The following is an 18,513-nucleotide window of genomic DNA, read 5'->3' as shown; positions in this document are numbered from 1 at the left end:
CCTCTGCCTGGCCAGGTCACTACATGAGAGAATTGTTCTTCACTTGCCAAAATATCCACTGGGTCTTCAGCAATTTCTTTGACTAAATGATCTTCAAGGGTTAGTGAAGGATCAAAAAGCAAAGGTGAAGGAGGACACTGCATACCATCACCCACAACATCCAAGTCCTAGGAAAAAAAAGAGAAAAGGGTAACAATAATAAAGTTAGCATGTTTTTCAGCAAACTTTAAAGCAATTATCTGCTGTCTCCCTCAACCCTTGCCTACCTTTAATTTAAAAAAAAATTTTTTTTTTACTAGAATGTCCAACAAATGAAACAAGATCCAAAAGCACCAAGAGCTTTTCCTGCCAAGTGTAAAACACAGACCAGTATAGTGGATTAAAAAATTCTGGCCACCACTCCTGTAATCCCAGCACTTTGGGAGGCCGAGGCAGGTGGATTGTTTGAGCCCAGGAGTTCAAGACCAGCCTGGGCAACACGGTGAAATCCCGTCTCTACAAAAATTGCAAAAATTAGCCAGGCGTGATGGCACACACCTGTAGTCCCAGATACTACAGAGGCTGAGGTGAGAAGATCCCTTGAGCCCAGGGAACAGAGACTGCAGTGAGCTGAGATTGCGCCACTGCACTCTAAACTGGGTGACAGAGGCAGACCCTGTCTCGGGGGAAAAAAAAATTCCCAGGAAAATTCATAGAAACAAAGTAGAAAAGATAAAAGGATAACAGTAGGGAACAGGGGAAAGGGAAAGGAGAGAGTTACTGTTTAAAAAGTACAAAGTTTCTGTTTAGGTTGATGAAAAAGTTCTGGAACAGAAAGTGGTGACAGCTGCACAACATGGTAAATGTTCATAACACCACCAATTTGTACACTTAAAAACTGCCAGGTGTGCTGGCTCACACCTACACGCTGGGAAGCTGAGGTGGGAGGATCATTTGAGGCCAGGAATTCAAGACCAGCCTGGATGACATAGCAAGACCCCATCTCTACCTACCCACCATTTACATATATAAATACATAGGTTAAAAGAGTAAAATCATATATGTTTAACTACATACGTAATTATATATGTTTACAATTTTAAAACATTTTTTAAAATATTCCCTCTGAGGCTATCTATAATCAACATGGTAATTTCACCAGTGATGAACTTAAGTATGAACAATGGTATATTAAAATTAAAAATTTCTGGGCAATACAAGATTGTTTGATTAACGTCCTAACAGCCATAAAGCAAGCAAATAAACTCAAACAGGGGAAGGGGAGAGGATAGCAGGAAAGGACAAAGGACAGAAAACTCAAAGTTCCTCTAAAGGGCTAGGAAATATTTTGGTTAAGTCCGTAACCCCACAGAGTAACTCCCTGGTTCTATTTTTTTTTGGAGACGGAGTCTCGCTCTGTTGCCCAGGCTGGAGTGCAGTGGCACGATCTCGGCTCACTGCAACCTCCGCCTCCCAGTTTCAAGCAATTCTCTTGCCTCAGCCTCCCGAGTAGCTGGGACTACAGGCCCATGCCAACACGTCCAGCTAATTTTTTGTATTTTTAGTAGATATGGCGTTTCATCGTGTTAGCCAGGATGGCCTCGATCTCCTAACCTCGTGATTCACCTGCCTCAGCCTCCAAAAGTACAGGGATTACAGGAATGAGTCACAGTGCCTGCCCAACTTCCTGGTTCTTAAGCCTAACATAGTTCAATTGTTCTGTTAAAAAAAAAAAAAAAATGGGGCCGGGTGCGGTGGCTCAAGCCTGTAATCCCAGCACTTTGGGAGGCCGAGGCGGGTGGATCACGAGGTCAAAAGATCGAGACCATCCTGGTCAACATGGTGAAACCCCGTCTCTACTAAAAATACAAAACATTAGCTGGGCATGGTGGCGCGTGCCTGTAATCTTGGCTACTCAGGAGGTTGAGGCAGGAGAATTGCCTGAACCCAGGAGGCGGAGGTTGCGGTGAGCCGAGATCGCGCCATTGCACTCCAGCCTGGGTAACAAGACTGAAACTCCGTCTCAAAAAAAAAAAAAAGAAAAGAAAAAAACATCCAGGAGATAGCCAGGCATGGTGACTCACGCCTGTAATCCCAGCACTTTGGGAAAGCCGGGGCAGGAAAATCACCTGAGATCAGGAGTTTGAGACCAGCCTGGCCAACATGGTGAAACCCCTTCTCTACTAAAAATAAAAAAATTGGCAGGGCTTGTTCTCTATGCAGTATAAAAAGAACAAAAATAGAAAAAAAAGTTGGCAGGGCACGGTGGCAGGCACCTGTAATTCCAGCTGCTTGAGAGGCTGAAGCAGGAGAATGGCTTGAACCCAGGAGGCAGAGGTTGCAGTGAGCAGAGATCATGCCATTGCACTCCAGCCTGGATAAAGAGCATGACTCTGTCTCAAAAAAAAAAAAAAACACCCAGGATATTGTACTCCCCATGCCCAATCCAGTTTATAGATCCTCTGTGTTTCTAATTATCTAGCTTTATAAGAAGCTTAGTTCTATGCTTTCAATTTGCAATTCATTTCCCATTTTTTGGTGTGCTAATAACCAAAAACGGGAATCACAACATCTTCACATTAAAGAATACATATACACACACACACACACACACCACACACACACACACGGTTTTTTTTTTGAGACGGAGTTTCGCTCGTTACCCAGGCTGGAGTGCAATGGCGAGATCTCGGCTCACGGCAACCTCCGCCTCCTGGGTTCAAGCAATTCTCCTGCCTCAGCCTCCTGAGTAGCTGGGACTATAGGCGCGCACCACCATGCCCAGCTAAATTTTGTATTTTTACCAGGATGGTCTCGATCTCTTGACCTCGTGATCCATCCGCCTCGGCCTCCCAAAGTGCTGGGATTATAGGCATGAGCCACCGAGCCACCGTGCCACCAAGAATATATATAATTTTAAAATCCTTAAAGTAAAGGTGCTCAGGCCAGGCACGATGGCCCATGCCTATAATCTCAACACTTTGGGAGGACGAGGCAGGCAAACAACGAGGTCAGGAGATCAAGACCATCCTCGCTAACATGGTAAAACCCAGTCTTTACTAAAACTACAAAAAACTACCAGCTTGACCAACATGGTGAAACCCTATCCCTACTAAAAATACATAAATTAGCCGGGCGTGGTAGCACGCACCTGTAGACCCAGCTACTCCAGAGGCTGAGGCAGGAGAATCACTTGAACCCAGGAGGCTGGGGTTGCAGTGAGCTGAGATCGTGCCACTGCACTCCAGCCTGGCAGGCACCTGTAGTCCCAGCTACTCGAGAAGCTGAGACAGGAGAATTGCTTGAACCCAGGAGGCAGAGGTTGCAGTGAGCCAAGATCGTGCCACTGCACTCCAGCCTGGGCGACAGAGCGAGAGACTGTCTCAAAAAAATAAATAAAAAATTTAAAACAAAAATTGTTAAGCCGCTCAATTTAAGCAGAAACATAGGGAATAGGATACACTCAACCTACCATCCATTTCAGGTGAGTTGGAAACTTTTCTTTTATCCACAGAAACCAGTATTTTCACACCATTAAGACTGTAAATCTGTTTTCTCCAATTGTTTTTTACCATGTGCACTTTTTGTGTATGTGTGTGATGGCAAGATCTCGGCTCACTGCAATCTCCGCCTCCAGGGTTCAAGTGATTTTCCTGCCTCAGCCTCCCCAGTATTTGGGATTATAGGCACATGCCACCACACCCAGCTAATTTTTGTATTTTTTGTAGACAGGGTTTCACCATGTTGGCCAGGCTCACCTGGAACTCCCAACCTCAGGTGATCTGCCTGCATCAGCCTCCCAAAATACTGGGATTACAAGCATGAACCACTGCATCCAACCCTTACACAATTCTTATACAAATAATTAGCTTGGACTGCACGCTAATTATTTATATAAGAAATACAGGTGGACAGATCACTTGAGGCCAGGAGTTCGAGACCAGGCTGGCCAACATGGCAAAACCCTCTCTCTACTAAAAATATAAAAATTAGCCAGGCATGGTGGACCACGCCTGGAATCCCAGCTACTTGGGAGACTGAGACAGGAGAATCGCTTGAACCCAGAAGGCAGAGGTTGCAGTGAGCCGAGACTGCGCCACTCTACTCCAGCCTGGATGACAGAACGAGACTCTGTCAAAAATAATAATGATAATAATTAGCTTGAAATTAAACATTGAAGCAAAAGGCATCCAAGTCTCAAGATAACAATGGAATGGATATGTTTTCAGAAAAGGCTTTTCTCATATATACACAGTGTTATCTCTTATAAGATTTTAAATTGGCAAAAAGAACCTAAAATAAGTGAAGGAAATAGGCAAAAATTCCAATTAAAACAGGAGTGTTTTAAAAACTAAAAGTATGAGGATATAAAGAGAATCCATGTTTTTGGCTCATGCCTACAATCCCAGCACTTTGGGAAGCTAAGGCAAGCAGATCACCTGAGGTCAGGAGTTTGAGATCAGCTAGGCCAACATAGTGAAACCACATCTCTACTAAAAAATACAAAAATTAGCCAGGACTGATGGCATGCACCTATAATCCCAGCTGCTTGGGAGGTTGAAACAGGACAACTGCTTGAACCCAGGAGGTGGAGATTACGGTGAGCCAAGATCGCCACTGCACTCCAATCTGGAGCAAAACTCCATCTCAAAACACAAATAAGTAAATAAAAATTAAAAAAACAGAATCCACGTTTTGTTACTATCTCCAAGAACCACCAGAAGAGAATGAGAGAGAAGGAACTTAAAACAGTAAGATAAAGTGTTAAGTTACTACCTGCCAAACATTCTTGCATCAAAGCACAGGAAACAAGCAAATATCCAGAATGAAAGGCTGTGTTTTTACCCGTATTAATATCTGATGCCTGGTCTTCCCACAAGTAAAATCACCTAGGTTATCAATAACAAGTTATAGGCCAGACATGCTGACTCATGCCTATATCCCAGCACTTTGGGAAGCCAAGGTGGGTGGATCATTTGAGACCAGGAGTTCAAGCGAAACCAGCTTGGCCAACATGGCAAAACCCTGTCTCTACCAAAAACACAAAAATTAGTAAGGCCTGCTGGCACGCACCTGTAGTCCCAGCTACTTAGGAGGCTGAAGCACAAGAATTGCTTGAACCTAGGAGGCAGAGGTTGTAGTGAGCTGAGATCACACCACTGTACTCCCGCCTGAATGACAGAACAAAGATTTGTTCCTTTAAAAAAAAAAAAAAAAAAAAAGGCCAAATTAAAGTGGCCGGGGACAGTGGCTCATGTTTGTAATCCCAGCACTTTGGGAGGCCAAGGTAAGAGGATCACCTGAGCCCAGGAGTTGAAGACCAGCTTAGGCAACATAGGGAGACCTCTTCTATACAAAAAATAAAAAATTGGCTGGGCATGGTGGCATAAACCTATAGTCCCAGCTACTTGGGTGGCTGAGGTGGGAGATCACTTAAGCCCAGGAGGTTGAGGCTGCCGTGACCCATGATCACGCCACTGCATTCCAGTCTGAGCAACAGAGAAAAACCACAACTCAGAAAAACAAAAGTTGTAAAAATGATAACTTAGGCAGGCACAGTGGCTCATGCCACCAACAGAAACCCTGTCTCAAAAGTTCATAACATAGGCCGGGCGCGGCGGCTCAAGCCTGTAATCCCAGCACTGTGGGAGGCCGAGGCGGGTGGATCACGAGGTCAAGAGATCGAGACCATCCTGGTCAACATGGTGAAACCCCGTCTCTACTAAAACTACAAAAAGTTAGCTGGGCATGGTGGCGTGTGCCTGTAATCCCAGCGACTCAGGAGGCTGGGGCAGGAGAATTGCCTGAACCCGGGAGGCGGAGGTTGCGGTGAGCCGAGATCGCGCCATTGCACTCCAGCCTGGGTAACAAGAGCAAAACTCCATCTCAAAAAAAAAAAAAAAAAAAAAAAGTTCATAACAGTATATTCCTTAATAGCCAAAAAGCAGAAACAGCGCAAATATCCATCAACTGACAGATTTTTAAAGTGCTGTATTTCCAAACAATGGAATATTAATTCAGTCACAAAAAAGAATGATGTATTGATACATGCTGGTATGGATAAACCTAGAAAACATTATGCTAAGTGAAACAAACCAGACACAAAAGGATACATATACTATTACACTGATATGAAATGTCCAGAACAAGCAAATTTGGAGACAAAAAGTAGATTCATGGTGGCCAAGGGCTGAAGGGAGAAGAAAATGAAGAGTGACATAACAGTAATTGAGTTTCTTTTGGAGATAATGAAAACCTGAAATCAGATAGTGTGAATATACTAAAAATCGCTAAATTACACACTTTCAAAGAGTGCAATTTATGGTATGTAAATTGTATCCCTAAAAAGGTATGAAAAAGTATCTAGAAAAAAAATCAGGTAAGGCAGATTTCTCTAAATTAGTATGCTAACATACAAATAAAACCATGTACAAAAATTAGCTGGGCATGGTGGCACGTGCCTATAGTCCCAGCTACTCGGAGGCTGAGGCAGGAGAATTGCTTGAACCCAGGAGGCGGAGGTTGTGGTGAGCCGAGATCATGCCATTGCACTCCAGCCTGGGTAACAAGAGCGAAACCCCGTCTCAAAAAAAATAAAAAATAAAAACAAATAAAACCATACATATATATCACTTCAAAAACTGTCAATTCTCCTAACCACCAAAGACTAACCTATTCCTCACCATTAATAAATAAGGCCTTGTCTCAAGGGCCTGAGCCAGAGCAGAGCTTCTCTAACTTACATCACTGAACTCCAGAGGTAAACTCTCAGTGGGCTGAAGCTCAGCAGCACTCAAGTACAGATCCATGGGGCCGGCTTCCAGATCGTCTGGCACAGACAGTACCTGCTCGGGCTTATACATCTGAGGAGGCAACTGGAAATGGAGTGGGCAGCAGGGATCCTCAGAGAGGCTTACAGGAACAGGTTTGTTGCAGGGTACCTCTTCAGATCCCTGGCAGCACTTGAAGAGAACCTGATTCGTATCCTGACAAATATCTGTAGAAATATGGTCAAGGGAAATAAAGCACAATCTATCGAAAGCATAAAATATAAATAGCATGCTCTGCCACGTAAAACTTAAGGTCTGGACTATACAAGATAAATTTCAGCTACATTTGATACAAAATACCAAATGCAGTTAGCAATTTTTAAAGTTACTTCTCAAAATAAATGTCATTTACTAGCATCAAATTCTAGCTCTACCAGTAATTTAAAACTAGTTTCCAACCTCCTTTTCAGGATCCTAGTCATTTAAACTAGACACTAATCCATTCTCCCTTAAGCAAGTAGCAGTTACACTCCCAGGAACACACACCTGTCCAGAATAAACACTGTAGTGGCAAATGCAAATAGCCTTGAAAATGCCCCCCACACAGCCCTTCCAAAGAGTCAAGAAATACAACGTGTCTGCTCCCTTAGCAGACTGGTAAATTTTTCAACAGTTTCTTGGACCTTGTTTCCAAAGATGACTACATGATAAATTCATTTCAAGCACATTGGAATAGGGGAGAACAGCTCTAGCAAAGTCAATAGGTATCATATACTGACAAGAAATTAAATATCAATGCTTTTTGTTTTTTGGGGGAGTGTGGTAGTTCAGGGGAGCCCTTTTCTGATCCTAAAGGAAGACGAAAATTTTGCTTATGAAGGCCCACTGAAAAAAAAAAAAGTACTCCAGAAACACTGCAAGGACTCTACAACAACTTTTGTTAAAGGTAGAAGGGCTTTATTTCCAAGTTAGCAAAGAAGCTCTGTAGGATGAATCAAAATCAAGATCATGATTAGATACAGTAAAATTCAAGTTACTCTACAAAACACATTTTATGCAAGTGCTACCATTTCTTGAAATCTTAACTACCTGATTATTTTTCTAGATTAATAAGCATTATTTTAAAATTAGACTTATTTTTAATCAGAAAACACAATTTTTCTATAAACTGACAGTAGCTGGATTATGGAATTGTAATCTTAAAAATAAAAAATCTAATTTTTTTTTTTGTTTTTTTATTTTTTTTGAGGCAGAGTTTTGCTCTTGTTGCCCAGGCTGGAGTGTAATGGCATGATCTCGGCTAACGGCAACCTCCGCCTTCCAGGTTCAAGCAATTCTCCTGCTTCAGCCTCCCAAATAGCTGGGATTACAGGCATGTGCCAACACACCTGGCAAATTTTGTATTTTTTGTAGAGACAGAGTTTCACCATGTTGGTCAGGCTGGTCTCGAACTCTTGACCTCAGGTGATCCACCCACATCAGCCTCCCAAAATGCTGGGATTAAAGGCATAAGCCACTGCACCTGGCCTACATTTTAATTTTTTAAACCATATAAACTTTCTTGAATAAAGCCATTACTTTCAATCCATACCTGGAAATAACTAAACTCTCAAGTAGGGTGTGACGGCTGTGACACTACCAACATTGTGGACCAGGTACATCTTTGTTGGAAGAAAGATGTATAGCAGCATTCCTGGCCTGTCAGTAGCACCTGTATCTCTGAGGTGTAACAACCAAAAATTTATCCACGCATTGCCAACTGGAAAACAAGATGGCCCCCAACTGAAAACCACTATTCTAAAGAAACAGAAGATGGTACAAAGCAAACAAGTATTTATTGAATGAATAACCAAATGAATAAACATATGAACCTAATGGGAACCATCAGATTTGCACTATATGCTTAAACCTAAGCATATCTAATGTGCTTAAGAAGCCCATTCTTAAATTATTAATATTTAAAATGTTATCCATTAAATGTTTCAACCAGAACTTTTTTTTTTTTTTTTTAAGACAAAGTCTCGCTCTGTCACCCAGGCTGGAATGCAGTGGCACAATCTCAGCTCACTGCAGCCTGGGCCTCCCAGGTTCAAGCAATTCTGTCTCAGCCTCCTGAGTAGCTGGGATTACAGGCGACCACCATCATACCCGGCTAATTTTTGTATTTTTAGTAGAAACAGGGTTTCGCCATGTTGGCCAGCAGGTCTCAAACAAACTCCTGACCTCAGATGATCCACCCACCTCAGCCTCCCAAAGTGCTAGGACTGCAGGCGTGAGCCACCACACCCAGCCAAGAACTTTTTTCCGCTGGAATTCAGAGGACTTTCACAAGTCTCTTATGTATTTAATACCACAATATCCTAAAAAAGGACTCCCCCCATCATCCTCCACCCACTTTCCTTTCAGATGGGGACAAAGAAGATAAGAAGGGAAAGGTTAACCTACAACTATAGTCTGGGTCCTTCACTTTCAGTCGAGTGCTGTCTCCATTAGACCACAGTAAAGAGTTAACAGGTCACCAATGGCAGTCGCATCTTTCTCTGGGATAAGGACTTAAGGAAGGGTAAGTAACTTAGACAACTATGGAGTGGAAAGGAAAGAGCATAAAAGGAAAAAAAAAAAACACTGTCCTTCTCTTTTCAAATACATTTCATTTTCAACTTTGCTTTATATCTGAGTACAGTATTATGAAAAATATATAAAATAGTCTATACTATCTGTAAACTGAGATTTTTCCTTATAGAAGTAATTCAAGCTCACCTTAAAAAACCAAAAAAAAGGAACAGTGAAAAGGGGGCATTCATAACCACGCCATGCAAAAATTACCACATATCTGTGTTGTTCCCTCCCAGAATTTTGTTTCATGCAGTTTAGACACTATACAGATTGTCACTATCATTCTGCTGTAATTCATAAATTGTGTTAAATGTATTTAATGCCTGAAAATAATCCATATTATGTTGTGCTATGATTTATCTCCATATTGTCCAGGAAGATAAAAAATTTTAAGGCTGTCTTTAGTTCAAACAATATTTTATGTAAAAATATTGGTCTGCATTCGATTATCTCTTCAAAATAAATTTCCAGGGGTAAAAATTACCATGTGAAGAAATAAGAATTACTTTCAAACTGCTTTCAAAAAGCTTATGTCAATTTATATTCCCATTGCCAATATTTAGAAGGGTTCATTTTACCATACTCTCACCTACTTTTGAAATTCACTGACTCATTCTTTTTTTTTTTTTTTTTTTTGAGACAGAGTTTCACTCATGTTACCCAGGCTGGAGTGCAATGGCGCGATCTCGGCTCACCGCAGCCTCCGCCTCCTGGGTTCAGGCAATTCTCCTGCCTCAGCCTCCTAAGTAGCTGGGATTACAGGCACGCACCACCATGCCCAGTTAACTTTCTGTATTTTTAGTAGAGACGGGGTTTCACCATGTTGACCAGGATGGTCTCGATCTCTTGACCTCGTGATCCACCCGCCTCGGCCTCCCAAAGAGCTGGGATTACAGGCTTGAGCCACCGCGCCCGGCCTCACTGACTCATTCTAATTGCACATTTAAAATTTTATTTTAAAACAAACATATGAACGAATATCAATTTTATAGATTTTAAATTTTCCTTGTTTTATTTCCTATTTACAGGTGACCTTTGAACAACACAGACTTGAATTGCACAGGTCCACTTACATATGCATTTTCTTCTGCCTCTGCCATCCTAGACAGTAACATTTCCCCTCCACTTACTCAACATAAAGACCGTAAGAATAAAAATCTTTATGATAATCCTTCCATTTAATAAACAGAAAAAAAATATTTTCCTATTTTCTTAGTAACATTTTCTTAGTTTATTATAAGAATACAATATATGACATATAAACATATAAAATACAGCATCAGGCAGCTATGTTGTTGATAAGGCTTCTGATCAACAGTAAGCTAAAGGTTACTAGCAGTTAAGTTTTGGAGGAATCAAAAATTATACACAAATTTTCAACTGTGTAGGGGGCTCAGCACCCCAATCCCCTGAATTGTTCAAAGGCCAACTGTATTTATAGTGAAGACATACACTTTTCAACTATTAGCCTTTTCTATCTTCTTTTAAATATGCCCAATTATTTTTTTTTTTTTTTTTTGAGATGGAGTCTCGCTCTGTCGCCCAGGCTGGAGTGCAGTGCTACAATCTTGGCTCACTGCAATTTCCCCCTCCCAGGTTCAAGCGATTATCCTGCATCAGCCTCCTAAGTAGCTGGGACTACAGGTGCACACCATGACCCTCAGCTAATTTTCATATTTTTAGAAGAGACGGGGTTTCACCATATTAGTCAGGCTGGTCTTGGACTCCTGACCTCATGATCTGCCCAACTCAGCCTCCCAAAGTGTTGAGATTACAGGCATGAAGCACCACTCCCAACCACCCAATTGTATTTTAAGCAATTTTTTTTTTTGAGACGGAGTCTCACTCTGTAACCCAGCCTGGAGTGCAGTGGTGTGATCTCATCTCACTGTAACTTCCACCTTCCAGGTTCAAGCAATTCTCTGCCTCTGCCTCCCAAGTAGCTAGCTGGGATTACAGTAGCCCACCACCATGTCCGGCTAATTTTTTTCTTTTGTATTTTTAGTAGAGACAGGGTTTCACCATCTTGACCAGGCTGCTCTTGAACTCCTGACCCCACTATCCACCCGCCTCCACCTCCTCAAGTGTTGGGATTACAGGCGTGAACCACCACACCCAGACTTTTATTTTTTTTTTTTAAGAGACAGGGTCTTGCTCTGTCACCCAAGGTAGAATGCAGTGGCATGATCCTGCGGGTTCAAACTGGTAGGCTCAAAAGATGCTCCCAAGTAGCTGAGAATACAGACACGTGCCACCACACCCAGTTAATTTTTATTTTTCCTTTAGAGATGTGGTCTCACTGTGTTGTCCAGGCTGTAAGCATTTATCTTTAGAGTTTTTCTTTACTTTGCACAACATTTCATAAATAAGAACTGTAATCCTTTATGAGACATCTGTTGTAGTAATTAATAAATTAGTAACATTTAATAAGCAAAACGAAAAATCAGCATCTTATCAAAAGACTAAGAAGAGGTTCTCCTCCTCTTCCTATTAAAGAAAGTAAGTTTTTAATTTCCAAATAATTGGCATTTCTTGCACACAAATGAAATCCAGCAACATTTAATTAAGCCTTTCACATAAAGATCCTATTTAATGGCTGGGCATGGTGGCTGACGCCTGTAAACCCAGAACTTTGGGAGGCCAAGGCGGGCAGATCACCTGAGATCAGGAATTTGAGACCGACCTAGCCAACACTGTGAAACCCCATCTCTACTAAAAGCACAAAATTAGCCAGGCATGGTATCACACACCTGTAATCCCAGCTACTCAGGAGGCTGAGGCACAAGAATTGCTTGCACCTGAGAGGCAGAGGTTGCAGTGAGCCGAGATCACACCAATGCACTCCAGCTTGCACAACGGAGCAAGACTGTTTCAAAAAAATATAGTAATAATGAAATTAAATAATTAGCCAGGCATGCTGGCACACATCACACATAGTCCCAGCTATTCAGAGGCTGAGGTCGGAGAACTGCGTGAGCCCAGGAGTTCAAGGCTGCAGTGAGCTATGACTGAGACACTGCATTCCAGCCTGGGCAACACAGCAAGACTCCATCTCAAAAAAATAAAAAAATTAAAATTTTAATTAAAAATAAAAGCCGCCGGCCGGGCGCGGTGGCTCACGCCTGTAATCCCAGCACTTTGGGAGGCCGAGGCGGGTGGATCATGAGGTCAAGAGATCGAGACCATCCTGGTTAACACAGTGAAACCCCGTCTCTACTAAAACTACAAAAAATTAGCTGGGCATGGTAGCGCGTGCCTGTAATCCCAGCTACTCGGGAGGCTAAGGCAGGAGAATTGCCTGAACCCAGGAGGCGGAGGTTGCGGTGAGCCGAGATTGCGCCATTGCACTCCAGCCTGGGTAACAAGAGCGAAACTCCGTCTCAAAAAAAAAAAAATAAAAATAAAAAAATAAAAGCCGGGTAATCCCAGCACTTTGGGAGGCCAAGGTAGGTGCATCACGAGGTCAAGAGATTGAGACCATACTGACCAACATGGTGAATCCCTGTCTCTACTAAAAATACAAAAATTAGCTGGGTGTGGTAGCACATGCCTGTAATCCCAGCTACTCAGGAGATTGAGGCAGGAAAAGCACTTGAACCCAGAAGGCAGAGGTTGCAGTGGGCCAAGATGGTGCCAACTGCACTCCAGTCTGGCAACAGAGTGAGACTCTGTCTCAAAACAAACATCGGACACAGTGTCTCACGTCAGTAATCCCAACATTTTGGGAAGCCAAGGATGGTGGATCACCTGAGGTCAGGAGTTTGAGACCAACCTGGCCAACATGGTGAAACTCCATCTCTAATAATAATACAGAAATTAGCGGGGTGTGGTGGTGCACGCCTGTAATCCCAGCTACTCAGGAGGCTAAAGCAGAAGAATTGCTTGAACCCAGGAGGCAGAGGTTGCAGTGATCCATGATCACACCACTGCACTCCAGCCTAGGAGACAAGCAAAACTCCGTCTCCAAAAAATAAAATAAAAATATAGAAGCCAGGGCCCTAACCACACAAAAGGATGATACTAGAAGTTCACACTGCAGAATCATCCTTTCAATTGGGGTGGAAAACCCACAGTAATTTTTTAAGGTTATAATTAGATTTAACAGCATTAGGGTTCTAATAAGCAGGTTAAATCAGAAACCTTGAGACAATTATAAACATTTTATGGATATTCTGGAACCCTAGTATTAAGGCTATAAATATTAGCCCACATCTATAACAAATGACTCATGTTTCTTTCTAATGAATTGACCACTACATTTCCAAAGTTATGAAATGGCCAACAGACCATAGAAAGATAATTCTTTAGGCTCCTGCTTGAAACCAACAGCTTCGGCAAACTGCTGGCCTTGATTCAGGGCCAAAGGAAAACAAAAACCTTCAATTAAGCAAACTAGCACAGAGATTCCCACTAGTCTTCAAACTAACAAATCAGAGCCTTAACAGGCAAAGTAAAAAGATACGGGTAAGGCAGTGTCTGGTCATTGGAAGAGACTGATTTGAACAACGAACATCATCCACGAAGGCCAAGCACCTCTGACTGGAACGAGTGGTATGGGCCTAAAATGGAAAAAGACAGATAAAATAGGCCCACAAAAGAACATACAAACAATTACGATGAAAATAGTCATATAAGAAAAGCACATCTTAAAGGCTAGAAAATTCAACATTTAACAAAAATAGATACACCAATATTATGCAAAAGACAAAAAACTAAAATCTAGCATATAATGAGTCAACCTTAATCCCAAATATACCTCTCCATATTCTAAAAGTGTGATATAGCCTAACTGTTTTAAGATTTTGTCTTTTACCAACAGAACACTTGGAAATTGTAAACTTAGGTGGAATCTTAACAAATGAAACAAATAAAATTACTCTTAGTGAAACAGAGACCAAGGGTTTCAAAAACAAATTTCAGAATAATCACTTAACTTTTCTTCCTATTAACCTTACTTCCTGACATTCAATTGCTCCTATTCTACCTTCACACCTTTTAAAACAAGATTCCCAAACAATTTAGGCTTAACCTGTGTTTATTTCTGAAATGAAGAATATCTGAACCGAAAGACTTAGAAACTTTTTCCAACTACTCAACACGCAGATAAGAATACTGAGGCCCAGAAAAGTAAAGCTGTCTGTACAGACAAAAAGCTCATCAGTGGGGACTGAGACTAGAATCCATGCCTCCTGACTTCAGGCTAAGTGCTTTCACTGTGCCTGTGAAGAAAGTCAGAAAGGCCAAGTGCAGAAAGTCAGATTTCAGATCCAAGAGTGGACATAATGTTTTGATAATTACTCTAACTTTGTAAATAAAGTGAACATGGCCAGGCACGGTGGTTCACGCCTGTAATCCTAACACTTTGGGAGGCCAAGGCAGGTGGATCATGAGGTCACATGCTCAAGACCAGCCTGGTCAACACAGTGAGACCCCGTCTCTACTCAAAATACAAAAAAATCAGCTGGGCGTGGTAGCAGCCACTCATAATCCCAGTTACTCGGGAGGCTAAGGCAGGAGAATCATTTGAACCTAGGAGGTGGAGGGTGCAGTAAGCCAAGGTCACACCATTGCACTCCAGCCTGAGCAACGGTGCAAGACTCTATCTCAAAAAAATAAAAATAAATAAAAATAAAGTATACACACAAATTATCTCAAAAAAATAAAAATAAAGTATACACACAAATTATCTCAAAAAAATAAAAATAAATAAAAATAAAGTATACACACAAATTACCTGTTGGGTGGCACCATCTGTGGCCAGCATTCTGCGTTCTTTCAACTGCCTATGCAGTAAGGCTTCCACTCCATATCGCTGGCGGTATCGACGCAGACATTTTAATCGTTTTAAGTTCTCTCGTTCTTTGGCCAAAAGTCCCTCTGGGCCCGTCAGCAGACTACTGCCTAGAGTTAAAAGAGTCAAGACGTTACTTGCCAAGCAACCTATCGAGGTTACTTCTCCAAATCAACAAGTAAACAGAAAAATCTTTAGTAAAAAACAGGCAGTTTCAAAAGCAAATTTTCCCCCATTCCAGGTACCAAGACAGAAATCAATCTAATTACAGTCATGTGCTATATATGACCAATTTTTAATCAATCATGGACCATATATACTATGGTGGTCCCATAAGATTATAACAAAGCTAGGCCGGGCGTGGTGGCTCAAGCCTGTAATCCCAGCACTTTGGGAGGCCGAGGCGGGTGGATCACAAGGTCAAGAGATCGAGACCATCCTGGTCAACATGGTGAAACCCCGTCTCTACTAAAAATACAAAACATTAGCTGGGCATGGTGGCGCGTGCCTGTAATCCCAGCTACTCAGGAGGCTGAGGCAGGAGAATTGCCTGAACCCGGGAGACAGAGGTTGCAGTGAGCCGAGATCGCGCCATTGCACTCCAGCCTGGGTAACAAGAGCGAAACTCCATCTCAAAAAAAAAAAAAAAAAAGATTATAACAAAGCTGAAAAATTCTTATTGCCTAGTGACATCATAGTTTAACTCACACATTTGTGGAGATGCTGGTGACCAAACCTACTGCACTGCCAGTTGTGTAAAAGTCTAGCACATAACAATTATGCACAGTACATAATATTTGGTAATGAACAACTGTGTTACTGGTTTATGCATTTACGATATATTATTTATCCTTAGAATGTTCTCCACTCTATTTTTAAAAAGTTAAATGTAAGACAGCCTCAGGCAGGTCTCTCAGAAGTTACTGCAGAAGGTATCGTTGCCATGAGATGACAGCTTGCTGCATGTGATTGTCCCTGAAGACCTTACACTGGGACAAAATGTGGAGGTGGAAGACAATGACACTAGGCCCAGGTAGGCTAGGTGAATGTATGTGTTTGCACCTTAGTTCCTAACAAAAGTTTAAAAGTTTTTTTTTTTTTTTAAAGAAAAAAATTAAAACTAGAAAAGCTTATAGGGATATAAAGAAAATATTTTTGTGCAGCCGTACAATGTGTTTGTGTTTTAAGCTAAGTGTTATTATAGAGTCCAGAAGTTTAAAAAAAAAAAAAAAAAATTTAAGTTTATAAAGGCCAGGTACAGTGGCTCATCCCTGTAATCAATCCGAGCACTTTGGGAAGCCAAGGTAGAAGGGTCACTTGAGCACAGGAGTTCAAGACCAACCTGAGTAACATAGCAAGACTCCGTCTCTACAAAGATTTAAAAATAGCTGATTGAGTATGGTGGTGCATCTGCAGTTCTAGCTACTCAGGAGGCTGAGCCAGGATAGCTTAAGTCCACGAGTTCAAGGCTGCAGTGAGCAAGGATCATGCCACTGCACTCCAGACTGAGTGACAGAGCAAGATTCTGTCTTTAAAAAAAAAAAAAAAAAAAAAGGCCAGGCACGGTGGCTCAAGCCTGTAATCCCAGCACTTTGGGAGGCCGAGGCGGGTGGATCACAAGGTCAAGAGATCGAGACCATCCTGGTCAACATGGTGAAACCCCGTCTCTACTAAAAATACAAAAAATTAGCTGGGCATGGTGGTGCGTGCCTGTAATCCCAGTTACTCAGGAGGCTGAGGCAGGAGAATTGCCTGAACCCAGGAGGCGGAGGTTGCGGTGAGCCGAGATCGCGCCATTGCACTCCAGCCTGGGTAACATGAGCGAAACTCCGTCTCAAAAAAAAAAAAAAAAAATTATAGCCCAGGTGCAATGGTTCACGCCTATAATCCCAGAACTTTGGGAGACCTAGGTGGGTGGATTGCTTGGGGTCAGGAGTTCAAGACCAGCCTAGCTAATGGCAAAACCCTATCACTACTAAAAATTTAAAAATTAGCACACGCCTGTAATCACAAATACTCAGGAAGCTGAGGTGGCTTGAACCTAGGAGGCAGAGAATTGCTTGAACCGAGGAGGCAGTGGTTGCAGTGAGCTGAGATGGCATCACTGCCCTTCAGTCTGGGCAGTAGAGCAAGACTGCATGTTTGTCTCAATTTAAAAAAAAAAGTTTATAAAGTAAACAAGTTTGAGTAAGCTAAGGTTAATTTATTATTGAAGAATTTTTCAAATAAGTTTAGTATAGCCTAAGTGTACAGTACTTAAAACATCTACAGTAGTAAATAATAATGTGCTAGGCCTTCCCGCTGACTCACCACTCACTCACATGCCCAAAACAACTTCCAGTCCTACAAGCTCCATTCATGCGATATGCCATCTTTAAAATCTTTTATGCCATAACTTAACTGTACCTTTTCTATGTTTAGATGTGTTTCTATGTTTAGCACTGTGTTACAACTGCCCACAGTATTCAGTACAGTAACATCTTTCTAGGTTTGCAGCCTAGGTATGGTGCAGGCTATACCACCTAGGTTAGCCTAAGACACTCTATGAAGTTTGAATGATAAAAATCACCTAACTCCAAAAGAAAAAAAAATGCCTAACAACATATGTATCCCCATCATTAAGCGACACAGGACTATACTGCCAAATCCACACATTAAACCCACAACAGCTTGCTGAACTGGCATAAAACTTGCCTAGAGCTTCATGTTCCACTTTGCGATTATGTAAGTACCGGCGCTTCTTCTCCTTGAGCAGATGCTGAAGTCGTTTAAACTGATCAATGTACAAAGACTGTAAACGAATTAGCTTCTCACGCATAATCAGGGCTACTTCTTCTGCCGTGTAGACACCAGCATGTCTGGAATAAAACAGAATTCAGCAAAGCCTAAGAAAATAATAATAAAACCCAAGTTTAAAAGAGTAGAGATGCGAGACTAAGTTTGTTATTTAACAAGTTCGGTACTGAGATAGTCACCTTAACATAATGTTTTCACAAACTATTTTATCATTCAAGTGGTACTTAAATAAAAGAGAAAATCTCCAAGAAAGAACGCTAATCTGTGATTTCACAAAATGGGGGAAAAGAAATGTCTTACTATTTTTCACAGTTATTTGCATTATATTAGAGTCCAGCCTGGCTAACACGGCAAAATCCTGTCTCTAATGAAAACACAAAAATCAGCTGGGCATGGTGGTGGACGCCTGTAATCCCAGCTACTAGGGAGTCTAGGACAGGAGAATTGCTTGAACCCGGAGGCAGAGGTTGCAGCGAGCTGAGATCGCACTGCAGCATTCTAGCCTGGGCAAGAGAGAGAGATTCCATCTCAAAAAAAAAAAAAAAAAAAAAAAAAAAAAAA

General features: G+C 41.7%; 1 protein-coding gene and 1 non-coding gene across 5 annotated transcripts in view; both read right to left on the bottom strand.

Annotated features, from left to right (window-relative positions):
• KANSL2 (KAT8 regulatory NSL complex subunit 2) overlaps positions 1-18,513 on the bottom strand; it is a 30,261-nt gene that overhangs the window by 1,485 nt on the left and 10,263 nt on the right. For 2 of the 4 annotated variants that reach the window (XM_032294981.1, XM_032295002.1), the window contains exons 5-9: positions 17,851-18,014; positions 15,100-15,266; positions 13,828-13,924; positions 6,723-6,976; positions 48-167 (exon numbers count right to left, since the gene is read on the bottom strand). In XM_032294981.1, coding sequence (XP_032150872.1) covers positions 48-167; positions 6,723-6,976; positions 13,828-13,924; positions 15,100-15,266; positions 17,851-18,014 — 802 coding nt within the window. Of the gene's footprint in view, positions 1-47; positions 168-5,963; positions 6,408-6,599; positions 6,977-13,827; positions 13,925-15,099; positions 15,267-17,850; positions 18,015-18,513 lie in introns of those variants that run through there. The other 2 variants (XM_032294988.1, XR_004274076.1) reach the window with 2 other exon arrangements.
• On the bottom strand, positions 13,592-13,728 carry LOC116528017. The gene has a single exon (XR_004258817.1). It is a non-coding gene; the product is annotated as a small nucleolar RNA SNORA2/SNORA34 family (small nucleolar RNA).

This window comes from Sapajus apella, unplaced genomic scaffold, assembly GCF_009761245.1.
Source record: "Sapajus apella isolate SASKATOON/1434 unplaced genomic scaffold, GSC_monkey_1.0 scaffold2, whole genome shotgun sequence".
Classification (NCBI taxonomy): domain Eukaryota; kingdom Metazoa; phylum Chordata; class Mammalia; order Primates; family Cebidae; genus Sapajus; species Sapajus apella.
The sequence above is the reverse complement of the archived record's forward strand: the minus strand, read 5'-3'. Positions and strand labels throughout refer to the sequence as shown.